Source organism: Pholis gunnellus (genome assembly GCF_910591455.1).
Source record: "Pholis gunnellus genome assembly, chromosome: 21".
Classification (NCBI taxonomy): Eukaryota; Metazoa; Chordata; class Actinopteri; order Perciformes; family Pholidae; genus Pholis; species Pholis gunnellus.
Genome location: NC_136548.1, coordinates 18,606,222 through 18,633,006, shown reverse-complemented (window position 1 = coordinate 18,633,006; position 26,785 = coordinate 18,606,222). Strand labels below are relative to the sequence as shown.

The window sequence follows — 26,785 nt, the reverse complement described above, 5'->3', positions numbered from 1 at the left end:
GATGGTCCATTTAGAGTCACACAGACCATAAAGCAGGGGATGCTTTAGGGGCGGGGCTACACCGTGATTAACAGGTCTCAACATGACAACGGCTGTAGAAATCGCTGAACTCGAGGCTTCAAAACATCAGTCAACAAACCAATGAGTGACGTCAGAATGACTAAGTCCACTTCTTATATACAGTCTGTGGTTAATATATCATCAAACAGCTGTTATCTATGTAAAGATATAGAGCAGTAACTGTTAAGCTCACGGCTGGAACACCAGCGCTGTTACAGTTGTTTGCACTGTTAGCGCTGTTAGCACCGTTAGCTGCTAACCGCCAACTGCGGCGTCCACGCTCGCCGAGGTACTGCTAACCTGATTTGTTTGGGTCCTTTGTCCTGACCAATGGGATATCCTGATCTTACTGGGAGGTCGATCCCGTCTCTTAACCAATCGTCTCTGCCTCAACCTGTTAGGAAGAGCGGTGGGATTCATGACTACGCCCGGCTCAGCCGTCGCCATGTTGAGAGGTAATAGATACGTTCCCATTCATGTATCAGGCTCATGTTGTGAGAGTTTCATGTAGGCCACAGTGAGCGAGGCAGAGAGAGATCGAGAGAGAGAGAGAGAGAGAGTGAGAGCACATTATCCAATTTCTGTTAGTCAGATATGATCTGTTGTGAACGCAGCCTCGCTCCAGAAGCACCGCGCCCGTTTGGCCCGACCGGCTTCACCGAGTCCTTTCTGAAGCGGCTGCACTCGGTGTGATCAGCCCGTAAAGCACCTTCAAATAAATAGAGGAGTTAGTGATACAATGTGCATGTTTATATTTGTAAAATAATTGGTGAATAACCTTTTATTATTTGTGAACAAATATATTGAAACATGTTTAAAACGTTCTCTGAATCTGCTCCTTTGTTTTACAGAATATGATTTTACAGGAAACAACTTTTCAAGAAGAGTTAAATAAAGAGCTTAACAATGAACTTTAAAAAAAATCTATAGCAAGTTATATATTTAATCTATAGTCATAATAATGGGCCAGGAGTATGTGAGTTAGTGTAGAGACGTGTCTCGCTGTGATCAGCCTCTAAAGGTCCTTTAAATAAATAAAGATTAGAAGCTCACTCTCTCTGTCGTTGTAAATGTGCTGTTTGAGTTGTTTCAAGCTAAACACGAAGTGTTGAGTCAACAGGAAGACAAACGGGACCAAACATTGTATTTGTGCACATTGACTGACCCGCTGGCTGACGTCCAGACCTCGGAGACCTCTTTCTATCCAGAGTCACACCGGGAGAGAAGAACTCGTCCCGTGAGATCGCCATCGACTCCGACACACAAACGATCCGGCTCACAGAGCCGAGGTCAACGGCGCCGACACGGCACCACGAGAACCAGATCATCACCGCGAAACACATCAAAGTCTCGCTCACTTCTCTCTTCAAACAGAGTTTAGTTTGTGATTAAACACATTTTCTAAAAGAAAAGTCATGAGGATTTGAATCAGAATCAGTCAGAGCGGGATATTGATTGTTTAACGTAATGAAGCGTGCTGTCGCCTGAAGCTGTGAATAAATTGCTTGTGTTGCTTGTGTCACGCACACGGTCTGGATCGGGTGAACCCACTGACACAGATAGCTGCTGCACGAGGAGTCTGAACACCGGCGGTTCGTCGTGGAGCTCCAGGGTTCTGCAGACGTCCCCACGATCCTCAAGGCCTTGAACCTGTGACGAAGACGGATCAGTTCTCACCTCCAGACCTGCAGTTGGATCAAATGTCTCCCGGTCCTCAGCTGTCTGAGGGTCCCCCCGCTGCCTCCTCGTCCAATCAATATCATGCAGCGAGCGTTAATACCCACGGATAGGAAAGTCAGAATCAAAGAGGTAGCCATGGAAACAAACCCAGGCCTGATTCCACCCACTGATCGATGAGGATGAGTGTGTGTGTGTGTGTGTGTGTGTGTGTGTGTGTGGTGGGCCGGATGTGGCGAGGAGGACCCCTGTCCCACATTCAGACACAGACCCCCCTCGTCCTGCCTACAGAGAGGACAGAAGTCCAGACAGACGGCGGTGAGGACGGACGGAGGACGACGGAGAGAAGATGGTGAAACAAGTTCAAATCCACGTTGGGATGCTGGTTCTGGTTCTGGTTCTGGTTCTGGCTCTGCTCCGGGGAGCAGCTGCTGCTGCTGCAGGTGAGTTAGTGTTCAGACATCATCACGTGAATAACGACGTCTGATGGAGTTACGCTTCATTTTAATGTCCTGAAACTCACGGACTGTTTGATGATTCTGGGTTTTAAGGTCAGAGTTGTAACAACGATGCCGTCGTTCATTTATAAACTCTTCTTGTTCTTTTTGTACATTTATTTTGTTGCATTTGTGAACAAACATAATGAAACATGATGAAAAGGTTTTCTGAATCTCCTCTTTTGATTTACAGAAAATGATTTTACAGAGAAAACATTTCCAGAAGAACTAAATGTTCAGACGAAGTGAAAATAATACAAAAAACATTCATCTGAACTATAACAAGCTCTACTTAAGCTTTATTTATAGTAATAATTATCTTTCAAAATGATGTGAAATGACATGGTTTTAAATATCTAGTGTCTTTTATTCATTGAAGAAATTCAGGATGTTAGAATGAATGCTGAACATGTGAACATGAGAACATGTGAACATGTGAATGAGGACTGGAAACTAGTCTCCTAAAAGTAACTGAATTGTCATTTACATTTCAAAGGGAGCGTACTTCCTCCTGGATTACGTTCGACGTGTTTTTGACGTATAAATAAGGGAGCCGGTCTGGGTGGACGGATCAAACATGGGACTTACACCAGGAGACCGCTGTCTGCGTCTTGTGTGAAACTTTATTTGATCCTAAACCTAAACGTCGGTGAGGACGCACGCGACCTGTCAACACGCTGTCACATTGATATCTATGTAGAAATGTTGATATGAAGCCTATCTGTGGTTTGCAGACAATGCAATTTATTATGCCCATTATATCAACAGCCAACAGAACCACAATGTGTATTTTCAATATATTTGTAACATTTTATTTGCAGCCCTCCTCCCAACCCAAAGGCTTTCTGCACAGAGCCTCTGGTGCTTATTGGTGAAACCTATTACTTCCTGTTTACTGTGGCAGAAATCTTGAAATATAACAACTTAATCCTCTGACTTGACTCCTGAATCCCTCCTGCTATGTGAACAACTGTGTCCTCAGTCTGTGATCTAAAGGGAACATCACCGCTGAGCTTGTGTCGCGTTGGGAAGGAAGTGCCAAATATTTCTGATGAATCAGAAAGAGGAACCGCACCGCTAACGCTGACATGAATCCAGGCTCAGATAGTCTGCAGGGGCGAGTAGGTGGAGGAGGTGGAGGAGGAGGGGTGGTGTGTGCTACAACCGCCTCAGCTGAGACAAAGCTTTAATTAAACGTGACCCACAATCCATCATTATCCAGACAGAGACAGCAGCTGGACCGATCAATGGCGTGGAATTGGATGCTGCCCTACTATCGGGCCCGGTATCATGTAATCTCTTGGTGCACAAATTCTCCGTTTTTTCCCCTCAGTATGAAAATAAATGCCAATGAAAAAAGGTCGTGGGGGACACACACAAATTAAATGCATCCATGTGATGAAGCAACAGTCCGAACAACTGTTGGATTTGTTGCCTAAACCTAACTGTTGGTGTTGTTGCCTGAACCTAACTGTTGGTGTTGTTGCCTGAACCTAACCTTTGCTTTTGAGTTTTTCTTTTCTTATAACTCAACATATTTCCACTCCTCCACCAGGCTCGCTGAAAGTCGACACGTCCCAGGACGGCAGTGGCGGCGGCGGGGACACCATCAGCCACTCCCTGACTGTGGTGCAGCGCTTGGAGGCCCTGCTGCTGCAGGGGAACGGCAGCGACGTGTCGCTGAGGGTGGAGACGCCCAGCGCCGACGAGGTGAAGGTGATCCAGGCTCACTCGCTGGTGCTCTCCCTGCAGAGCCCCGTGTTTGAGGAGATCCTGCTGAGCCGCAACGGCAGCACGCTGGTCCTGAAGGAGAGCTCCGACTGTGCCGCCGTGTTCGACAAGTTCATCAGGTGGGAGCGCAATTTTCCTCTCCATGTGACAACTTCAACCCTCAGTTGTGGTTGAGTTGTCGTGCCCTCTAGAGGGCGGGACTCTGCTACTGCAGCCCTGCATCTGAGACAAGCAATCAATGAGTCCAACAGTGAAACAAACCGACCAATCGGCGAACCGCTGTGCTCGATAACAGCTCCTGTGGTGTAGCAGTAAGACACCGAGGAGCCTGTGCTGCCACACAGCAATCAATAACAAAATCTATTTATATCTCAAATGCTAATGAGGTTGATTAAAACCTGAGCTACAGTAAACCTGCCATCTGCCAGACGGAGGAAATCTTTGTTCATATCAAACTAGAACTTTTCACGGAACGCCAAATTAAAAAAAAGTGTTTTCAATCTTTGTAAGAAGCTGCTTTGAGGTTACTGAAAGGAACAGTGTGTAGAACGAGTCGGTAGGAGGGGCCGACTTTGCATGTTTTAGTTTACAGACCACAACCGACAAATTCTACTCATTCAGACTAAAGTCAGTTAAAGAGACACAATCTCTCAAAGCTGCATTGATCAATATTCAAAAGTTCAAATGTTGTGCTTCAAAATGCTCCTTCGTTAAACCTCAACTTCCTCTCTCTGAGCAGGTATCTGTATTGTGGAGAGATTTCTCTGCGTCTGGACCAGGCGACACCTTTACACAAGCTGGCCGCTAAGTACCAAGTGACGGGCCTCCAGCAGGGGATCACCCAGTACATGACCCAGAATCTGGCGCGGGACTCTTCCTCGGGCCACGTGGCGGGCTGGTACGAGTACGCCCTGCAGGCCGGGGACGCGACCCTGCGGGACAGCTGTCTTCAGTTCATGGCCTGGAACCTGTCGTCGGTGCTGCAGAGCGGCGAGTGGGCGACCATCAGCAGCCAGCTGCTCATGTCGCTGCTGCAGCGCTCGGACCTCATCCTGCAGAGCGAGATGGAGCTCTTCGCGGCGCTGGAGGCCTGGATAATCCAGAACGAGCCGGACAGCCTGACGGCGGAGAACGCACTGAGATCCGTGCGTTACGCCATGATGCCGCCCCGGGAGCTCTTCCGCCTGCAGACCCACTCGACGGTCCTGGCTCGCTATCAGGAGTCGGTGCGCGACCTGCTGTACATGTCCTACCAGTTTCACTCCGCGTCGCCGATGCACATGGCCAAATTCTTCGACGTGAACTGCAGCCTCTTCATGCCGAGGAACTACCTGTCGCCGCTGTGGGGGTCGCCCTGGATCATCAGCAACCCCTCGAGAGACGACCGCAGCACCAGCTTCCAGACCCAGTTGGGGCCCAGCGGCCACGACTCCAGCAAGCGGGTGACCTGGAACGCCATGTTCTCGCCACGCTGGCTGCCCATCGGCATGAGGCCGATGTACACGGAGGCGGGCTCCATGCAGCCGACGCGCGTAGAGGGAGGGCGCCCTCGCATCATCATCACGCCGGCCACGTCCAGCGCGGATTTCGCCGGGGTGAACTTCCAGAAGACGGTGCTCGTGATGGCTCAGCAGCAGGGGAAGGTGGTGGTGAAGCACGTCTACAACTTCCACCAGAGCACGGAGGAAGGCGGGGATTTCTTGGCCGGGGCCGACCTGTACCGCCGGACGTCCGAGTACCTCATCGACAGCTCCCTCTTCCTCCATATTGTGGTGAAGCCGCTGTACCAAACCCTCATAACCATTAAGAACTGACCCGCCCCTCTGAGCCACATCTCACTCGTATCACGTCACGGGGAACTGGATCTGAATCCTCCTCGTGCGTGATGTTCGGATCGTCTGTCTCGTCTCATGTATCTGCTGTTTTCATTGGGCAACTAACAATCCCCAAACCCGTGACTATCTGAGAGCATTTTGCACCATCATGGTGAAACATGTGTCTTAAAGGATTAGTCTGGTGCTATTCTATATTTCTCTTAATGTCAACAAACCCGATGAAAAAGACCAATAGAGTCGTGCCCAGAAATCCGTCTGCGCCGTTTTCCAACAAGTTTTATTGAATTCTGCCGTAAAGCGATACGTCACAATGCACATGAGCGACATGTTCCTTCATCACCACGAACACACACACACACTGTAGTTTATCTATCACAGTCCTGCTGACGCAAATACTCACTCGAGCACCAAATGTGGATTCATCCGCCGCTGAAAATAGTCCCCAACAGACGCACTACTTCCTTCCATTTGAGTAATGCATGTTTAAAAACTACATTGCCCAGCTGTTTAAAGAAATTACTGAGCATTTTTGTTTAAATACAACTATATATATTTAAGTTGTTTTTAAAAGATTTCAGCAGGAACGGATGTTCTTTGGGCTGAGAGCCACAGACTCTGGTTTTGGTCTTTTCATCAATTTTGTTGAAAATAAGAAAAATAAAGAACATCGCCGGTCTCGTCCTTTATGATTAAGGTTCTTTTCCTTCTATGTTTTCTTTGTATTGTTTTTAAATATTGGTGCTATATGACCCCGTTTACAATCAAGGGGTCACGGTTGTCCTTCATCAGCCAGTGAGCACTGATTTGGTGATTCGCAGGTCAAACAACATCTAGATGTGGAGATTAAAACTGTTGTTTCAGCAGCATTTTACTGGCTGCACGTCAACATGTTGTTTGGACTTACAAAGTGAAATAAAGTCATTAAATCAGTTCTTACTGGAAACCAAATGTTCATCCTGCTGAACTCCAGGTGCTCCGACAGGCCGTCTGTCATAACGTATTTACAAAACCTCTCTTAACTTCTGTAGATGTCCGACTGCCTTTCATTAGTTCATGTATGTGATTAAAGTCATTACTTAGATCCACTGTTGCATTAATCACTGTTACCTGATAAAGATTTTTAATAAAAGTTTGAAAGTTAACTAAAATGGTCTTCAATGGATTTCATGTTTTCATCACCTCACAAAGAAAACACGTTTTATTTAACAGCTCAAATGTGCACCACGTGACTCTGTACAGGTGAGGAGCAACGGCAGGTATGAATAACAAAATCACAGTATAATCAGTTTATTAATGCATTAACATGAAACCACCAAACAGTAGTTAAAATGAGCTAAAAATGCTGCTTACACATTCATGCATCAGTAATAATATTCCAATATATTTGAGTAAATTCACTACTTCTATTATTGACATTTTAAGTGCATTCAGTCGACACAAAATCAAGTGTATTACTTGAGTAAATGTTCCTTTTTTCAAAGCACATATCAGCGCCTGTTAAAACAAAACCTGAAGATAAATCCGCTGCCGCAAACGCCGTAGACTACGTTTCCCGTGATCCTTTGCACGCCAAGCAGGAAGAACGTTCTCTCGCTAGGGGCTCACACTGATCCAAGTTAGGAGCGTTCAGCTGCCAGCCTTGGCCCATCATGTAACTGCTGCGGAGGATTCTTTGCAGTGCATTTGCAGAATTACCTCTTTGCCCCGAAGCCCGCGGGGGGCCGTGCATCCGTCACCGCGCGCCCTGCACCGAGCCGCACGCTCCGGACGCAGAAAGGCTTCAAGTGCATGAAGATCGAGGCTCGTAATTTTTGTGCATCTTTTGTTTGCAAAAAGCCGAGCCGCTCGAAGCTCCAGTGCGAGGGCGATGGAGGGAGGGAGCGAGAGAGAAGGCAAAGTCTTTTGTGCTTCCCCTCCCCCTCATCAAAGCAAAGGGGAAATGTCTCAGCCGAAGGGAGGTAAGAATATGAAACCGATCCGTGCACAAACTACCGACATGCAATCTCTGCTGCACGGTCTGCAACATGCACCCGCTGCAGCTCGAGCAGCGGCCGGTGCATTTTAAAGTTACATGGTTTAGAAAGGGGTCAGATGCATTTCCTGTTTCACATCTTCCCCCTTTGCACAGTTCCTGGTAAGACGATGCTGCGTGTGCTCGCTCCTGTTGACGTTATTAGCGGCGCTCAGGCAGGGATGTCGAGCACAGGGGCGCCTTTAATAGTCACGAGATAGTCCCTCTTTCTAATGAACTCTGCACGAGTTGGTGCACGGCTCGTGCACGTCGCTCAAGGTAAATAATAAAATAGACGTGTGTGCGTGGTTCTGGTTGCAGGAGGTGCAGCCGGGATTGTGACAGCCTGCAGCTGTCAGGGGTCAACTTGTGAGTGTTTATTGGGTGTTGATTTGCTTCTGCTTATGGGGCAGAACATGAACATCTAATATTATAATTTGTTTATGAGCATTTAAACGGTGGTGCGTTCAGGAACAGGCTTTAGTCCACCAGGTGCTGCTTCTGTCCAGGCCCCTGGATGCGTGTCAGACCCCTGATGTCTCAGCCTGTTTCTCCCTCAGCGTGCATACGAAAAGCGTGCATGTCACACTTTGACCTCAGACTTTACCAGCAGCAGCTCTGAGCTTGTGGAGCAGCGTCCTGCAGCTCTGAAGGCTCCTCGCTGAACGCAGCTCTGCAGCACAAAAACAAGCAGCCAGCTGCAGTAAAGCAAGCAGCTCAGGCGCGCTTTTTCTTTTTTTCCTCCCCTTACTGTGTGTTTTCCAAGAAGTCCAAAGTGAGGCTGGTTCATTGCACAACATGCTGCACACACGCACTCACACACACACACACACACACACACACACACACACACACACACACACACACACACACACACACACACACACACACACACACACACAGGTAGCAGAGAGAGAGCCCCCGATGGTCGGAGCCTCACAGTGTTTCTGCCCACACAGAGGAACCGTCTTGTTGCAGCCGGTTCATGATGAATAATGCACAGACATTTATTTTTTATTTTTTTGTCTGTGTGTAGATGAATGAGTCGGTTCGGGACTTTCCTGCAGAGCAGAAGTAGGTTTCTGTTGTCATTCATTGATGATGTGCGGTGCAGGAAGCAGACACACACACACACACACACACACACACACACACACACACACACACACACACACACACACACACACACATCTAGAGCTGAGGCCGACAGCAGATTAATTGATTCTTCACCACATAAAGTTTTTTGTTTCCCTCGACTCTGCAAACTAGAACAAAACTGAGACGAACGACTTCAGTCCGTCAGCTGAACGCTGAGTGATGAAGAAGTGAATTATTAATCAGAGCTTTATTACAGAACAACATTATAACTGTTGTTATAATCAATGTGTTTATTCTCCATGTCCTGCTATGTCATAATGGATTTGATATTTTATTTTGTATTATTTTGGGCTGTCTGATGACATCACCTTTAGCTTTTTAAACATGTGTTTGTTCCTGCTTCTCCACTCTGAGGATCAGCCGCCATGTTTTCAGTTTTACACGATTGTGAACTGACAATCTTCACATCGGACAAAACCAGCTGTTTTATTAATGATTAATTTGGGTTAATTGATGAGAAAAATAAATATTTGCAGCTCCAGACAATATTGATTTTCTCATAACTGCTGAAGGAAATGAAGTTTTAGTAACCAGCATGTCATTGTTCCAGTTTCAGTCCACTTTGAACATATGAGAACTAATAATAATAATAATAATAATAATAATAATAATGAATGAATTATTAAAACTCAACCCAAGTCACCTGATTCCAAGCTGTCGTTACTTTAAGGAAGTAAACAGCGTTATCTTCACGTTGTCTTCACGTTGTCTTCACGTTGTCTTTACGTTGTTTTTACGTTGTTTTTACGTACGATTTCTTTTCTGTCGTGTTGTTGGAATCGAAACGTTCCCACACTTTGTTGCTGTGGTTCAGCTTCGATCGCTGGTTTCCTCCTTTTAGTATTAGCCAACAGAACAACAGCCTATTTTTACTGATCAATTAGTTGTCGACTATTAAATGAATCGGCTACTTTGGTAATCCATAAATGGGTTTTGTTTTTTAAGACATTTGACGTTTTTAAGACATTTGACGTTCTTCTTAAACGTGACTGTTTCCTGGTTTCTTTCCTCCTCTGGGACAGTAAACTGAATATCTTTAAGTTGTGGACAAAACAAGTCATTTGAGGCTTTTGGAAACATTGATGAACATTTTTATTGATGGTGATTTTTGTAAACGCTTTTTTCCGCAACCAATGAATGGAAGTGACAGTATTTGGGATGCAGAGGGGTGATGTAGAGACTCTAAATGGACCATAATCTACTCAATGAACATCATGCTGTATTGAAGAAGACTTGAAACTAGAGATTGAGACCATAAACTCATGTTTACAATGTTTACTGAGGTAATAAATCAAGAGAGAAGTAGAGTCATTTTCTCATAGACTTCTATACAACCAGAGGAGTCGCCCCCTGGTGGACACTAGAGAGAATGCAGCTTTAACACATGAAGCTTTTCAGAACCGAAGGTAAACAGGATTATAAATCTGATAAACATGTTTTTGATCCTCCGTGTAAAGAACACACTGTTCTTGGTACCAAACTGTTACCTGGAACTCCACAGACATGAAAGTGTTGTGTAACTTACAACCGCTGAAGGAAATGAGTACAAATCTGCGAAGCTAAAATAAGCGCGGTGTCCTTGTGTTTCATTGAAATCGTGCCAGACTGAGTGAAGTCTCTTCTCTCTGCTGCAGGTTTCTTTCTCCTCTCACATCACTGGGCTCAGATGCATGTTAGGTTTTGGGTCTCTAACGCTGCTCTGTGTGTCCTGGACAGTTTGTGTCCTCGTCGTTGTGCGCTCTGCTCTGGATCTGGTCCTCGTGTCCCCCCTGCAGCCCCCGGCAGGCCCTCGCTCTCCTGCACAAACGTCCCGTTTGTCATGCAGATAAACGGAGGCTGCACTCGCACTGAATTTGCTGTTTCGACGGGGCCGATTGTTGGTCCAGTTCCAGGCCTGTAGCTGCTTTGTTTTTTTCTGCAGTAACAGTGGAAATGTTCAGAGCGTTGTTCACATGATCCACTTGCTGTACTTCTCTTTTTCTGAGGGGGGGGGGGGGGTTTGACTGAGTAAGCATGAATGCATTCACGCTGCAGCTACTTCTCTGACAGCTCGCAACAATATTTAGGACATTTCAAACCTGTGCGCAGAGGTTCATGACGCATGTATGAGATGCTTTTGCAGAAAGGTGAAGATCGAGGTCGTGACGGCAGCAGGTTCGCTGCTGAAATGGGGTGAGGATGGGGGAGGGAGGGAGGGAGGGAGGGAGGGAGGGGCTGCTGCTGCTCTGTACAACAGTCTGTCACTTCAATGCAGTGGATGCAAAATAATGAAGTGCTCTGCAGCTGGATGGAGACGTCGATCTGCTGCATTTCATTGTGAACGTCTTTTCTCGCCTTTAACAACAAACTTCAGAATTTTCTGAGAATATTTCGAGCTGGAGATTCCTTCATCGGTCTCTGTGGACGGCGGTTCAGGAGAGAAGCTGCAGTTCTCTGGGTGGAGCTTCAGACGGTTCAGACAGACCTGTACGCTGCTTCTTCTCTCTAAGCACTCCAGTTATTCAGCTTGTGTTGAATAAAACAAATCAGCAGCAGCTCCAATTAGCACGTCAGCTGTGAAGAGAAACTCAGTAAACTGGCTTGTGTGTGTGTGTGTGTGTGTGTGTGTGTGTGTGTGTGTGTGTGTGTGTGTGTGTGTGTGTGTGTGTGTGTGTGTGTGTGTGTGTGTGTGTGTGTGTGTGTGTGTGTGTGTGTGTTCAGAACCCAGTAGAATGTTTTAGATTTGCATAAATGACTCATCTCTTGATACACTTTTGAACAATTGTCTGATTTATTAAAAGTCAGAAAATAGTAAAAAAAGATGAAATTTGCTAAAGTGATGATTTGTTTTGCATTTTACTTGATAAAAGCCTTCAATTAATAAACAATCGACTAATCCATTAACATGCTGCCGTCATCTATAGCGACAGTGAAATAATTAGCTATAAATTGTAATATTGTGCTGTATCATTAAAAAGTGCATTTCGACAGCAGGAGGCCATTTATAAGATAAGATGGAACTTCTTGTGCCAGAGTTTCATTAAAGATTAAAACAACAAAAATATAAACATATATGAACAATAGAATAACAGTAATACAATAGTATTGAAGAAGACTTGAAACTAGAGATTGAGACCATAAACTCATGTTTACAATGTTTACTGAGGTAATAAATCAAGAGAGAAGTAGAGTCATTTTCTCATAGACTTCTATACAACCAGAGGAGTCGCCCCCTGGTGGACACTAGAGAGAATGCAGTTTTAACACGTGAAGCTCTGACTTCACTTTAAAGAACCGGAGGTTGTCCATCAAATCATTCTTTATAGACCGTTATGGTTACGGACTCTCTCACGTCTCTCATATCTTGAATGCAATTCATAAACCATAAAAAGAGACAAAACGCAGAATAAGCAAAGTTGATTCACGGTATAGTGAACATCTCGTATCCTCGCCATCGTGGTCGCCGCCTCGAGTTGATCCGAGTGCACAGGAAGTGCAACGCGAGCCGCTGACGACACGATCCCCAAAGCAGCTTCCGACAGCTGTAACCTAAAGGAGCGGCCATCTTTGGAGGTGTAGAGTATCTCGCACGCTGCCAGAGCGAGCCGAGGGAGTTATTTTCAAACCTCCCCCCTCCCTCCCTCCTTCTGTCCTGTGTTGGTCTCCGTGTTGTCTCTTCCTGTCCTTCCTTGCATCTGTGATTGACCCGTCTTCCTCCAGCTCTGTGGAATTCCATTCAGGGAATTCTTGGGATTGTTGGAATTCCAGAGTGTGTGTGTGTGTGTGTGTGTGTGTGTGTGTGTGTGAGAGAGCAGCAGGCGCCATGTGATCCAGGGCTCGTTATCACGCAGGCTGGCCATCATCTGCCCTCACACACACACACACACACACACACACACACGTCTCTGTTTCTGCACTACCCGGACAACCTTCCCTGTCAGCATTATTTCTTCGCACAGCGAGGCTGATTGCGTGCTGGGTGTTTTTTCGGGTGTGGCGGACGCGGGTGGCGCAGACACCCGTCTCCCAGGGGCCTCGCTCCGGCCTCGCTCCGGCCTCGCTCCGGCCTCGCTCCGGCCTCGCTCCTGCACATGTCGAGCTTGTGTGCTGGCGAATGGCTGGGACTGATGTGTGCTGCTGCTGCTGCTTTTCATTAACCCGCTGCGCCTCACGCACGCTGAGCTCGGCAGGAATAAAAAGAAGGAATTGTGTGTTTGAGGTTATGCAACAGAATCTGGAGCGCGGGGTATTTTTAGGTTGATCACTGCGTCTCCTTGTCAGCCTTCAAGTACATACACTGTGTTTAAGTCCAGCTTGAAGCGAGTCTAGATTTAGTTTTCAGACATAGAGCGATTATTGTGCCGCAGTGTCCTTGTGTCACGACGATGCTTTCGTGATGTCTTGTGGTATAAATCCAGAGCACCTCTTTCCTTTACAGCGGTGCGTTTGTTGCCTCTCTTGGCAGCTCGTGGACGGCTGCTCGGTGTGGGAGGAACTCTACCTGCTGGCTGACGGCCTCGCCCCACAGCTCTGGTTCGGCTTCAAGAGGCCCGGGGTGGCGGCTTTACAGGACCCCGTAACCCGGCCTTTGCCGCTTCCTGTGGCCGTGGACTAGAGCTTGGTTTATACTCTCACTTGGCACGCGGTCGCCTCCAGAGACGGGCCGCGAGCTCCGAGCATGAACGGAGGCGTTTATGCTCAATGCGCTGTTCGTTGCATTATTCTCCGAAACAGCAGAGGGCGAACAAACAAGATGAACTGCGAAGAATCAAAAACACGACGAGCGTCACCGGCAGAAAGCCGTAAACCAACCTCCACAATGCAGAGGAGTTATAAAGAAAGAAAATATGTATTTAAATATATTTATTACAAAGTTAGTCATCTAGCCTCTCACTCACAGTTCTCTAGATCGATGCGTTGAACTTTAAAATGTTCATTTTCTTTCCAAAGTCAACGAGTTATATTATTATATATAATATTATATATATATTATTATTATTATATATATATATATATATATATATATATATATATATATATATATCATTTGTTCACTGCTTGTAAAGATGTAAATATTGAACATTTTAGAAAACATGACGCAGGTTTCCGGTCAGACAACATTATTATTTTCCTCCCAATGTTTCATGATTAATCGATATTGTCACAAATGCAAATATTTCCATTTAAGAAGAAGAAGAAGAAGAAGAAGCCTGTTTAAATAATCACTGAACTGATTCTTTGTCAATAATAAATTGCTATTTTTCCTTTAAATCAAAGATCTGAATTCGTTGTAGATCAAAGAAGAGCACGTTCTCCTTCCAGCCTCACAGATTACATAACCCCCCCCCCCCCCACACACACACACACACACACACCTCTCTCTCTCTTTCCTCTCTTCTTCTCTCGTCTCGTTCTGTCCTTCCTTCAGCAGCAGGTTTTTTCCAGCATTGAATCCACTTCTATCCGCCTGATGTGAGTTTGGTTCGTGCAGCTGCTTCTCCTGCATCACCACAGCAACGTGCACACCTGCAGCACCTCGCACCGTCTCGCCCGTGCGCCTGTGTTAAAGTGGACTGAATGTGCACGTGCACGTGCACACTGAGGTCTGGACCGCTGCTGTGGCTCCGTCTTAGTCCCACGGTGACGCTTTTGTTCCGCCATTGTTTCTGCGGTCAGTCGTGTGACAGATCTGCATGTTAATGCAGAGAACGCATCGATCGTGTCACGACTTCTGCTGAAGCGGCTGCTTGTTGGTGAAACAGGTCGTGAGGCCGGAGTGAGTGAAGAGGAACTGATTAGTTGTGGGTGTGAATGTGGATCCGTTGGTGCGGAGCCTGAATCACGCCTATGACGCGATCCTTTCAGGTCATTTTGTGGACGTTTTTAAGTTTATCCGCGTCTGTCAACAAAACCGGAGAGTTGAGCTCAGACGGCTCGAGTTTTAATACGAACAACCGATTTAGAAAACCAGGTCACATCTCACTCATGAAGCTTCACAGACGCTCTCTCATATCAAACGTGCATCACAACACTATTATAGGATAGCAACCATGGACTGTTTATAAGAAGAGGACGTAGTCTTCCTGACGTCTCTCGTCGGTTTGTGGACTTTATGAGTTTATGAGTTCGGCGATTTCACCGTCGCCATTTTGACTTTTTGTGACCAGTGAACAGGAAGTGACCATATCTGGACTGAGGAGGAGTGACGTAGAGACGCCGTATACGTCTCTGGTAGAGACCTGTCAATCACTGTGTAGCCCCGCCCCTAAAGCATCCCCTGCTTTATGGTCTGTTTGACTCTAAATGGACCATCATTTACTAAATGAACATCATGCTGTATTGAAGAAGACTTGAAACTAGAGATTGAGACCATAAACTCATGTTTACAATGTTTACTGAGGTAATAAATCAAGAGAGAAGTAGAGTCATTTTCTCATAGACTTCTATACAACCAGAGGAGTCGCCCCCTGGTGGTCATTAGAGAGAAGTAGAGTCATTTTCTCATAGACTTCTATACGACCAGACTTCAACTCCTGGATATGAATCGTGTTTAAAAGACGAGCAGCTTTTAGTATAAAGGTGCTTTTAAATGCTGCATTTCTTCCTTTATATGAAAACCTTCAGGACTTCTGTCCTCATCACAGACACAGAATCTGTCTGGACGATACCTTTATGATCATCGTATTTTATTGATTTCCAAGGCAGTCATTGGAAACTTTAAACACAAAAAAATTACAAAAAATAAATAAAAATGTAAGCCCTGTTGGGCTAAAATAATACGACATCGCAGCAGCCAGTCAGCTGTGTTAGCTCTGACCTCCATTCAACACCAGCAGCCAATCAGCATCCAGTTTACTGATGCAGATTAAAAAAGAAACAGCCTGAGGAAACATGTGCAGTGTGTTCTGGCCTTCAGTGTGTGTGTGTGTGTGTGTTAGCAGAGAGAGTTGGTTTCCAGGTCCTATTGTTGTCTGTGTGAATGCGTGTAGGAGGGGCTCAAACTCACATTTTTAGTGCAACAAAGCTGCTTTGCAAAGTGGAGCGAGCAGGAGGCAGCGAGAGGCCACCGGTCGAAGGCTGAATAGCACAGCAGAGTCACGCCCTGCACTGTTTGAACAAAGCAGGACACTCGTGTGTCTGTGTGTGTGTGTGTGTGTGTGTGTGTGTAATATGTTATTCCTCTGGAGCAGTCGACACACCTTCAGCTTTACTCTGTGACATCAGAAGGGCGGCGGTCTTAAATATATGGCCCTTAAAGCTGTGGTGCGTCAGCTGCTCAGAGCATCACACACACACACACACACACACACACAGACACGCACACACACACACAAACACACACAAACACATCAGGGGGAAGATCCAACATGGCTGCCCCTCCTTTGTCAGAACAGATCTTAACCTGCGGTTTTACTGCAACAGCTGACTGGCTCGCAGCAGCTCAACCCAGTCTGAGGAGGTCTGAGCCAGATGCTGTGTGGAGACGAGGCAAACACACACACACACACACACACACACACACACACACACACACACACACACACACACACAGAGTCACACCCTTAGCAACCTGTGACGTCCTGTTAACAAGGCGCCCGGCCATTAATCCGCCAGTGCAGCACCTCCAGATGAAGCGTGCACACCTGAGCTGCCAGACCTCCTCCTCCTCCTCCTCCTCCTCCTCCTCCTCCTCCTCGTCTTCTTCGTCCTGCTCTCAGCACCTGTTCCGTTCAGTCAGGATCTGGAGTCGCTCGCTGCGTCCAAACGTAAGTCAGCGATGAGGCCGCTCGCTGTATCAGCATGAATCGTAGGAATCGTAGCCTGAACGTAACACACGGGGAAGCTCTCTGCGTTCGACGGCCGCTGCAGAACGTTTGAGTCGCTCTGTGGGAGTTTTTTGAAGTGGCTGTAATCTCTGCGCTCTGACACTGAACCTGCAGAACAACTAGAATCTGAACGTCAGTACGGTTCTAACAGAAGTTTTCTTGACTCCTGAGATAGATTTGACTTTGTGGTTGAGTTGCAGCAGCTCGTCTGAATAGAATTGACAGAATGTCCTCGTGAGGTTTGTTGCTGCAGAGAGAGAGAGAGAGAGAGAGAGAGAGAGAGAGAGAGAGAGAGAGAGAGAGAGAGAGAGAGAGAGAGAGAGAGAGAGAGAGAGAGAGAGAGAGAGAGAGAGAGAGAGAGAGAGAGAGAGAGAGAGAGAGAGAGAGAGAGGTTGAGCAGGACGATCCACCGATCTCTCATCTCGAGAGCTATGTTAAGAAGTAAAGTATGCTTTCATCCGGCGGTGTGCTGGGCCGTCCTCTCTGGAGTCTCATCAGTCGGCTTTCTGCTTCACTTAACCATCACAGAGGTCTTGCAGGAGATACGGAGACGCCGGGCCGTCACACACAGAGGAGATGCGTTCAGGGATTACAGCAAAACATTTGAATCAAACTGTTTTTATGGTTTCCTGTATTTCAGAAAGCGGACTCTTTGTATTTATGTTGTGTGGTCATTTGAAGAGGTTTAACTGTGACGAGCGTTTCTCACTGTTCTTTAACGTTTTACTGATCCGTTAAAGCTGCTACCAGCAACTTTACCGTAGTGTTGTTTCTGTGGCCCCCTGTGGACTAAAGTGGTAGTGTCTCTGAGCACCAGAGTCAGAAAACCTCTCATGTTACTGCAGCAGGTCTGACAGTCTGCCCCTCTCAGTCCTGGTTCTGGTTCTCCTGGGCCTCCCTTCCCTCCAATAAGGTGTTTTTGACATGATATCGCGATGCCCCCCCTCGGCCTGACACAAAGACCTTTTCCCTTGACACAAACGCTAACATGTTGTCACGTTGTCACATGTTTTCTGTCGAGGTTTTTCTAATGATGTGTTTTGTTGTGTTTCCAGGTAAGAGGAAGCCGGTGCTCAAGCTCCCCAGGGAGGTGTTTGAGCAGCCTCCTCCCGCTGCAGCGTAAGGCTCTTTACTACGTCATGTCTTACACACCTTCATGAACATGAATATGTTTAGAACCTGCAGTGTTGTAACTCAAACACAGCACAGCGCTCCTCTGACGTTAGCACAGTTTCAACACAATAAGACTTTATTTGTTCCTCCGTGAGCATCGTGTCCTCGCTCTCGTTAACGTCTTTCAGTGAATCATCGTCACTGAGAAACCTGCAGCAGCCTCATCACTCTCTGTGTCACTGTGAGGTTTTATTGCATTCACGTTGTTGAATTTATTAGTTAACATTCTTTATTTCATTTATCTTTTCAATTTTAATTAATTTCTTCATTTTAATTAAAAAATATGAAATCGAGTAGTTTTATTTACTTCCTAATTTATTCAATTGTTTTTATTTATTTATTTAAATAAAATATCTTTATGGATCATTTTTATTGATTTATTTGTATTTATTATGCATATATTTAATTTTCCTTTTTTCTTTTCGTTTTTTAATAAAACGTCTTCCTGTGTGTTTCAGACCTCCCAGAGATTTGGATTCTAAAGCTTGTGTGACCATCGGAGAGAAGGTGAGTTCATCTCCTCCTTCCAGCCCCTTCAGGGTTCTCCTCACTCCTCTTACCTTGGACTCCTACATGAGTCCTCACTCCTCTTACCTTGGACTCCTACATGAGTCCTCACTCCTCTTACCTTGGACTCCTACATGACTCCTCACTCCTCTTACCTTGGACTCCTACACGAGTCCTCACTCCTCTTACCTTGGACTCCTACACGAGTCCTCACTCCTCTTACCTTGGACTCCTACACGGCTCCTCACTCCTCTTACCTTGGACTCCTACAAGAGTCCTCGCTCCTCTTACCTTGGACTCCTACACGAGTCCTCACTCCTCTTACCTTGGACTCCTACAAGAGTCCTCACTCCTCTTACCTTGGACTCCTACATGAGTCCTCACTCCTCTTACCTTGGACTCCTACATGAGTCCTCACTCCTCTTACCTTGGACTCCTACATGAGTCCTCACTCCTCTTACCTTGGACTCCTACAAGAGTCCTCACTCCTCTTACCTTGGACTCCTACATGAGTCCTCACTCCTCTTACCTTGGACTCCTACATGAGTCCTCACTCCTCTTACCTTGGACTCCTACATGAGTCCTCACTCCTCTTACCTTGGACTCCTACATGAGTCCTCACTCCTCTTACCTTGGACTCCTACATGGCTCCTCTTACCTTGGACTCCTACATGAGTCCTCACTCCTCTTACCTTGGACTCCTACATGGCTCCTCACTCCTCTTACCTTGGACTCCTACATGAGTCCTCACTCCTCTTACCTTGGACTCCTACATGAGTCCTCACTCCTCTTACCTTGGACTCCTACATGAGTCCTCACTCCTCTTACCTTGGACTCCTACATGAGTCCTCACTCCTCTTACCTTGGACTCCTACATGAGTCCTCACTCCTCTTACCTTGGACTCCTACATGGCTCCTCTTACCTTGGACTCCTACATGAGTCCTCACTCCTCTTACCTTGGACTCCTACATGGCTCCTCACTCCTCTTACCTTGGACTCCTACATGAGTCCTCACTCCTCTTACCTTGGACTCCTACATGAGTCCTCACTCCTCTTACCTTGGACTCCTACATGAGTCCTCACTCCTCTTACCTTGGACTCCTACACGGCTCCTCTTACCTTGGACTCCTACATGAGTCCTCACTCCTCTTACCTTGGACTCCTACATGGCTCCTCGCTCCTCTTACCTTGGACTCCTACATGAGTCCTCACTCCTCTTACCTTGGACTCCTTCACGGCTCCTCTTACCTTGGACTCCTTCACGGCTCCTCTTACCTTGGACTCCTTCACGGCTCCTCTTACCTTGGACTCCTTCACGGCTCCTCTTACCTTGGACTCCTTCACGGCTCCTCTTACCTTGGACTCCTTCACGGCTCCTCGCTCGGCTCAGCAGAGCGTCCGGTGGCTGTAAAGAACGGCCCGGTGAACATTACAGCCGAGGTGAACTCGTGTGACTGTGGGGAGACTGGAATGCCTTTTATCGCCCACCGGGCCGTAAAAATATTTATTTTAAACTCATCAAATAAGTGGAATTTTCCGTTGGCTCTCGGCCGGCTTTGTCTGTGATTCATTGTGTTTGCGTGAGTGAATAAAAGACGTTCAGTGATCCAGACTTCAGAGCTTCTTTACGTTCTGTAAATCTTAATCTTTCTGTTTCTCACAATTCAAACTCCGTAAAGTACGTTCTCGTTCAGGACACAGAGCTGCTAATTGTCTCTCTGCCGACCTCGGTCCGCTGATAAAGACGGATCAAATGTTTTTATTCATTTAGAAGTAAATAACATTTATTCATGTATCTATTGTGCACATAATAACACCGTTAAACTGGTATTTTGTGTGTTTGTCTTTAAATAACGTTTGACTTGTGTGTTTACTGTCCATCAGTAGAGATATTTAGGTTCTTTTTGTAGCTTTTCCTTGTTGTTATTGATTCTTGTAAGTTGTTGTTACAAGATAATAAAAATCAGTGTTTTACAGTTATAGCAGCTAAAAACAGAGACGTGAGACACCAGCACCTGTTTTGACTTTTAAAGCTCCGTTCACTTTTGACAAACGTTTGCGTCCACCTCTGACCTCTGACCTCTGACCTCTGACCTTGTTCCCTTCGTCGCGTCCGGAGCAGAACTTCGAGGTGAAGGCCGATGACCTCGAGCAGATCTGCGAGCTCGGCCGAGGAGCGTACGGCGTCGTGGACAAGATGAGGCACGTGCCCAGCGGCCTGATCATGGCGGTGAAGGTGAGTCTTCGTTCCCACGTAAAGCTGGCTAGTTAGCTTGCTAGCTCGCTAATTCCACCGTGCTACAGCTACAGAACATAAAGCAGCAGCACACGGATGTTGAATACGACAGCTACTGTGTGTCTTTATAACACATATTGGTGTTCGGCTGAACAAAGGGGTTCGGGGGGTTTAGCAGCGACATACACAAAGAGAGAGAACGAACACGGAGACAAACACAAAGACATTAACACAGATGTACTTCCTGTCGGTCGTCCCTCAGCGGATCCGGGCCACAGTGAACACTCAGGAGCAGAAGAGGCTGCTCATGGACCTGGACATCTCCATGAGGACCGTGGACTGTTTCTACACCGTCACCTTCTACGGAGCGCTGTTCAGAGAGGTAACGCGCCGTAGAGACGCAGAAGCACTCACAAGGCTGAACGAGTATGAGTCGACTAGAGCCTGAACCACAGCGCTGCGGATCAAACCGCTACGCTGTTTAGTTTCTGGGCTTAAATGTTTCTGCAGCGACATCGCCACCGTACCGAGTACCAAAGGATAGCCTTGAGCGTCTGCTTTCATTCATAGTCGTGTTTACTTCCTCTGTGCTTGGAAAAGGTTCATGATGAATTTAAGAACAAGTATTTAGAAGCTTTGCTTCTTTAATTAACAGAATTAATTAGTTTTGTTGGGAAAATGATGGAACCCTACTGAATACTGGATTTATTATAATTATAATCGACTATGATGTGTTATAATAACACCGTAGTCATTATAAAATGGTTTTAATGTGTGAATCTTTATTAGTGCTTACACCTATAATCATACAGTTCTATGAGCAGATTATAATGCTTATAATGCATCATAGAACATAATATCTGTGGTGAACCGGTATCTGTCAGTGAGTCCGGATCTCCTCTGAAACCTCCAGAGTGTGTTCACGACGAGCAGGCCGACCGGGACGAACACCTGCAGACTACTTCCTGTTCAGGATTTCCTCATTTTCACAATAAACACTGTAAAAAACAACCCGTTGCTTCCCGTCCGTCTGTCTGGAATGCGTCCTGCTGGTTGTTGTTGTTGTTTTTTAGAGATTGTTGTTGTTGTGTCTCGTCTGTTTCCAGGGCGACGTCTGGATCTGCATGGAGCTGATGGACACGTCCCTCGACAAGTTCTACAAGCAGGTGATCGAGAAGGGCATGACGATCCCCGAGGACATCCTGGGAAAGATCGCCGTCTCGGTGGGTTCGCTTAAAAAAAACTCTCCCGTTTAGCTCAATGACGCGTATTTGTTACGCAACTCTCTAATTAACGGGCTCTTTGTTGTTACAGATAGTAAAAGCTTTGGAGCATCTGCACAGCAATCTGCAAGTCATCCACCGAGGTAAGAGTCTGAGCGGGAACCCGTCAACCCTCTGAGTCAACATCCACCGCTGTGATGCATCGTCTCTCATCAGAGGACCACGCCGGCGTCTCAGTCCATTAGCTCAGAGTCACGCTGCTGTTTGTTTAAATGTTTTCTGACCTTTCAGGCAGCCATTGATTCCCGTATGATATTACAAGTCTTATCAGCAGACTCTTGGAGCTAGCGCGAGTCATTTTAATCCATTACAGTGAGTGAGCGTCAAGTCAAAGTAATGTTTTGTTATCGCTGCGTTTATCGATATGATCGTATGAACGACGGATTAAATCCCTCTCAGCGATGAACTCACAGATGATTATCTCTCAGATCCTTGTTTTGGTTTTCGGTTCCCTCTCTGTGCTTTAATGGTGACACACGGCAGACAGACGCAGTCGGAGACGAGCTGGTGAACGTAGCGCAGCGTTCAGAAGCTAAAGAGACCTTTTTTCGCTCACATGTGTTGAGGTGAGAAGGTCAACAGACCCCCGTGAATATGAAGCCACGAGCATCACGTGGTTGGTACCGATGGATTCATCCGGACGTCTAGTTTCATATCGTACCGATACTCCAGTTTCAAGCTAGAGGCCTGTTACGGTGATAGAGGCGTCCCAGAGAAGTTTAAGAGGGAACGTTGACATTTAAAGTTTGGGTTTTACACAACTCAAGCATGTTTCAGGAGCCTGCCTGTCGATTTCCAAAGTTAGAAAAAAACACTTCCAAACTGTACAGCCTCATTTGAATAGTCAGCAAAGATAACGTTGACATTATCTGTAGCTTTAACTTGTAAGCACACGTTTACAGTCGTAGTTCATCATCATGGTCCTTTAAGAGTTGATGCTTCCTGCGTTAAACCGCCGCGGGCCGGCGATGACCGGCTCAGAGAGCTCCTGTTGTTCTGTGAAGAGCCACTAACGCTGCTGCTGCTCGTCGTGTCGTCTTTCCCTCCCGGTTGCAGACGTGAAGCCGTCCAACGTGCTGATCAACACCCAGGGGCAGGTGAAGATGTGCGACTTCGGCATCAGCGGCTACCTGGTCGACTCCGTGGCTAAAACCATGGACGCCGGCTGCAAACCCTACATGGCGGTAAGCAGGAAAACAAGTGAAGCTTCATTTCAACTGTGATGAACCGGCAGAGGATGATCAGCTGAGTCTCTATCGGGAGCTTCAGTTTATTCATCAGTCCGGATTCTCTCATCGATCTCTTATTATCATCCACACATTTAATGAACCCGGCTGTGTGTGTGTGTGTGTGTGTGTGTGTGTGTGTGTGTGTGTGTGTGTGTGTGTGTGTGTGTGTGTGTGTGTGTGTGTGTGTGTGTGTGTGTGTGTGTGTGTGTGTGTGTGTGTGTGTGTGTGTGTGTGTGTGTGTGTGTGTGTTACTTACTGACCTCCTGCTTCCTTGTGTCCCTGCAGCCGGAGAGGATCAACCCCGAGACCAACCAGAAAGGCTACAACATCAAATCTGACATCTGGAGTTTAGGAATCACGTTGGTAAATCAGCTTTGATGTCTTTTTATTCATCACGTCAGTGGGTTTTAATATCTTTGTCTCATTATTGCAGAAGTGAGGAGTGAAAACCGTTGATAATGAATCTTTCTTTCTTTGAGTCTGGTTCTATGAGGCTCTCGTTGAATCCCTGCAGCGTCTAGACGTTTTTATGACAAGTCGTGAAATATTCAGAGCTTTCTCATTTGCAAGTTTCCAACTCAGACCAGAAGAATATTTTTGCCGTCAAGGATTCATCAATCTATGAAAGTGTCCCGTCGTAGGACGCCGGCTCCTCGTCCTCCTCTGCTTCTTGTTTCCGGCTTTTAAAGATGAGCAGCGAATGTTCCGGCTCAGGAGTGTTTTTAAATGATGGAGGGAAAGAAAGAGCAGTTTCATGATGAAGTCTGAGTGACGGGAGACTTAACGCTGAGAGATCAGCACAAAGTGAGCAATCAGTGTGTGGAATCAAACACTTTGGTGATTTTGGAGCTTCTGTTCCTCCTCGAGGAGCTAAAGAGCCGCCGGGACGGCGAACACTGAAATACATGCAAAGTGAAGCAGCTCAGGAGGTCTCTTATAAAAAGAATCTAATATCTAATGTTCATTAGATGTGTTGGAGTCCCTGAGTGGGTTTACAGGCAGACTGATGAGTTACGTTAACGTGAAGATATCCTGAACATTACGCCGGCTCAACGAAATCAGCACATTCATGGAAAACATGAAGAGAATAAATATGAAACAAGTTATTTTAGAAGACGCAGCTTTGAATGATTAATCTGTTAATTCATTGTGTTTAATTAAGTAAAATAGTGAAAAATACTCAATTTATATTAAATGCTCTCATTGGAGAAGCTGTAAAAAACAAAAGAATAATCAATTCTCAAAACCGTTAAATGAATTAAATAAGAATTAAATTTTCTCGTAATAAATATTGGAAGATGATCAGTGATGCAAAGAATAAAATGTAACCGTGGTCTCGTGCTTCACTGCTGGACACGATGGTGATGAATCACGGCGTTAGTTTTCATGTTTGTTCCTTCGTGTTCTCGGCGGCGTCTCTTTCAGATCGAGCTCGCCATCCTGCGCTTCCCGTACGACTCGTGGGGAACGCCGTTCCAGCAGCTGAAGCAGGTGGTGGAAGAACCGTCGCCACAGCTTCCTGCCGACCAGTTCTCCCCCGACTTCGTGGACTTCTCCTCTCTGTGGTGAGAGATTTCTTCTTCTTCATTAGGAAACATTCAGTTCCACGTTTATAATTCTGCTCTTTAACATTCAGGGCCGATCTCTTCGCTCTCTAAATAAGTTTAGTTCATTATGAAGCTCACTGTGACGCTTTATTCTGAAAAACATTTAAAATAGTTTAAAAATGAGCCATCGTACGAGTCCAAGTGATGCTTTGGTCCAAATAACAGCTCGAAACACAAAGATGTTCAGTTTGACTAAAACCTGCTGAACCTGCTTCATCCAACGTTCACGTTTCTGTTCTAGAAATTGATAACATAATGCCTCATTTGCATATTTAAACATAACATTTCAGAAAACTTGTAATGCAATAAATAATGGACTTGCTGTGAGTGCTGGGGAAGTTTCATGTTGAAATCTATATAATTAGTTTTGAGATCAAAGATCAGTGCTGATGTGTCTGTGATGAGATGCTTCTGTTGTGATTTAATGGTTAATGGGGTTTTTGTTGTTGTTTTTTTTGCTTCTGCAGCTTAAAGAAAGTTTCCAAAGAGCGGCCGACTTACACAGAACTCATGGTGAGTGTTTAATCGATCCTGTAACAGCGTTAGTCAGACACCAGAGGGCGCACTGACACCAGCGTGTCGACGTCCTCTCCTCACAGAGAACGTGAGGTAGACGAGCTGTGACGCTGCAGAAATCATGCAAGGATCCTTCGTCATTATGCAACACAGGGACGCACAACTAATCTCAGCTGTAGCTCGTCTGTAACACGACAAACTCGTGACAAACAGAACCAGTAGGACATTCCTGGAGAGCATCCTTCTGTTGTTTGGAGTCCTGCTCTCTGTGCTGCTGTCCGCCCGTCAAGTGCAGCTTGATTCTGGACCGCGATGGATCCAGGTCTCAGACAGCCAGGAGCATGCTGGGTAGCGGAGTAGCCTCAGGTCCTAGCTGGGTTAGCTTAGCTTCCATCTCTCCTCTCTGGGAGTCAAAGTGGTATTCGACAGATGTTCTATTTGTGTAATCAGACTAAATGAATGTCGTCTTCCTTCCTCAGCAACATCCCTTCTTCACCTCCCACGAGGCCAAAGAAACCGACGTGGCCAGCTTTGTGAAGGTCATCTTGGGGGACTGAGTCGCCTCACCTGCACGGGGGGGGGGGGGGGGGGGATGCTGCGATTGCCCCCCCCCCCCCCCAGAGGAGAGGAGAACAAGGAGTTTGACTCCGCCCCCATCCCAACACCTGTTCTACATGTCCTCTCACCTGGAATGGGGGGGGGGTCACACGTAGTCTGGAATCCTTCAATCTTTGGTTCGATTTTCCCGCCTTCTCCTCCAACGATAGTCAGCGAGTCGACCGCGTGGACCTCGGGTCGTCGTGGTCAAACTCAAGTTTTTCTTTTTTCTTTTCTTTTCTGCTGAAAAAAAGCAGGAGTGAAAAGATGCAGATTATATATATATATATATATATATATATATATATATATATATATATATATATATATATATATATATATATATATATATATATATATAAAAGATGAATGATGTAATCTATGTGTAACCTAAATGTTTGTATACTCAAAGTGTTGCATCGGTTTATTAATTGACTGCATGTACAGAATTTATCTCTGACGAGTTGGAGACCTGCAGGCTCCGAGTCACAAACGCCGAACTGCACTTCAACTGCTTTCGCTTGATTACAGCAGGGGTCAACTACACGTTACGGGCTCCGGGTGTGTGTGTGTGTGTGTGTGTGTGTGTGTGTGTGTTTGTGTGTTTGCAGGGCTGCAGGATTTTGGATTAAATTGAGATTCTTGCGCTCACAGTTGAGACAATGATCTTCTCTCACTGCTCTGAGGATGCTCGAGACGTGTCCTCTGCAGTCTCATGGAGTCTCTGAGGGCTCCTCAGTCAAAGCGATGCTTCTCTTCTTTATGTGTTTTTGCAGCCAGAAGGCCGGATCCTCGGTACCTTCACGGGGGGAATGGAGCAGCCCTGCTGGACTGTGTGTGTGTGTGTGTGTGTGTGGACACT

At 46.2% G+C, this 26,785-nt stretch overlaps 2 protein-coding genes across 4 annotated transcripts; both read left to right on the top strand.

Annotated features, from left to right (window-relative positions):
* Positions 1 to 478: 478 nt before the first annotated feature.
* btbd17a (BTB (POZ) domain containing 17a) lies at positions 479 to 5,779 on the top strand (the record flags this gene model as incomplete). The annotated part of the gene is given in 7 exon segments (XM_079182957.1): positions 479 to 515; positions 1,244 to 1,407; positions 1,954 to 1,974; positions 1,977 to 2,088; positions 2,091 to 2,180; positions 3,790 to 4,084; positions 4,705 to 5,779. Coding segments are annotated over 7 exon segments (1,794 nt in total).
* A 1,656-nt stretch (positions 5,780 to 7,435) lies between these two features.
* map2k6 (mitogen-activated protein kinase kinase 6) lies at positions 7,436 to 25,943 on the top strand. 3 transcript variants are annotated; one of them, XM_079181990.1, is made up of 12 exons: positions 7,436 to 7,758; positions 17,830 to 17,893; positions 18,406 to 18,454; positions 20,578 to 20,691; positions 20,954 to 21,073; positions 21,798 to 21,914; positions 22,006 to 22,057; positions 23,031 to 23,158; positions 23,489 to 23,566; positions 24,629 to 24,768; positions 25,278 to 25,323; positions 25,806 to 25,943. In XM_079181990.1, the coding sequence occupies exons 1-12, from the start codon at positions 7,668 to 7,670 to the stop codon at positions 25,881 to 25,883; spliced, it is 1,077 nt and encodes a 358-aa protein (XP_079038116.1). In that variant the 5' UTR covers positions 7,436 to 7,667; the 3' UTR covers positions 25,884 to 25,943. The 3 variants fall into 3 exon arrangements, with proteins under 3 accessions (XP_079038116.1, XP_079038118.1, XP_079038117.1); XM_079181991.1 differs by lacking the exon at positions 7,436 to 7,758 and adding an exon at positions 7,987 to 8,090; XM_079181992.1 differs by lacking the exon at positions 20,954 to 21,073.
* Positions 25,944 to 26,785: the final 842 nt, after the last annotated feature.

Coding starts and splice junctions, on each gene's coding strand:
- map2k6 (XM_079181990.1), top strand. CDS start 7,668: ATGGAGGGAGGGAGCGAGAGAGAAGGCAAAGTCTTTTGTGCTTCCCCT. Junction 21,915..22,005: donor TGGGAAAGATCGCCGTCTCG/GTGGGTTCGCTT, acceptor TTGTTGTTACAG/ATAGTAAAAGCTTTGGAGCA. Junction 23,567..24,628: donor GGAGTTTAGGAATCACGTTG/GTAAATCAGCTT, acceptor CGTCTCTTTCAG/ATCGAGCTCGCCATCCTGCG.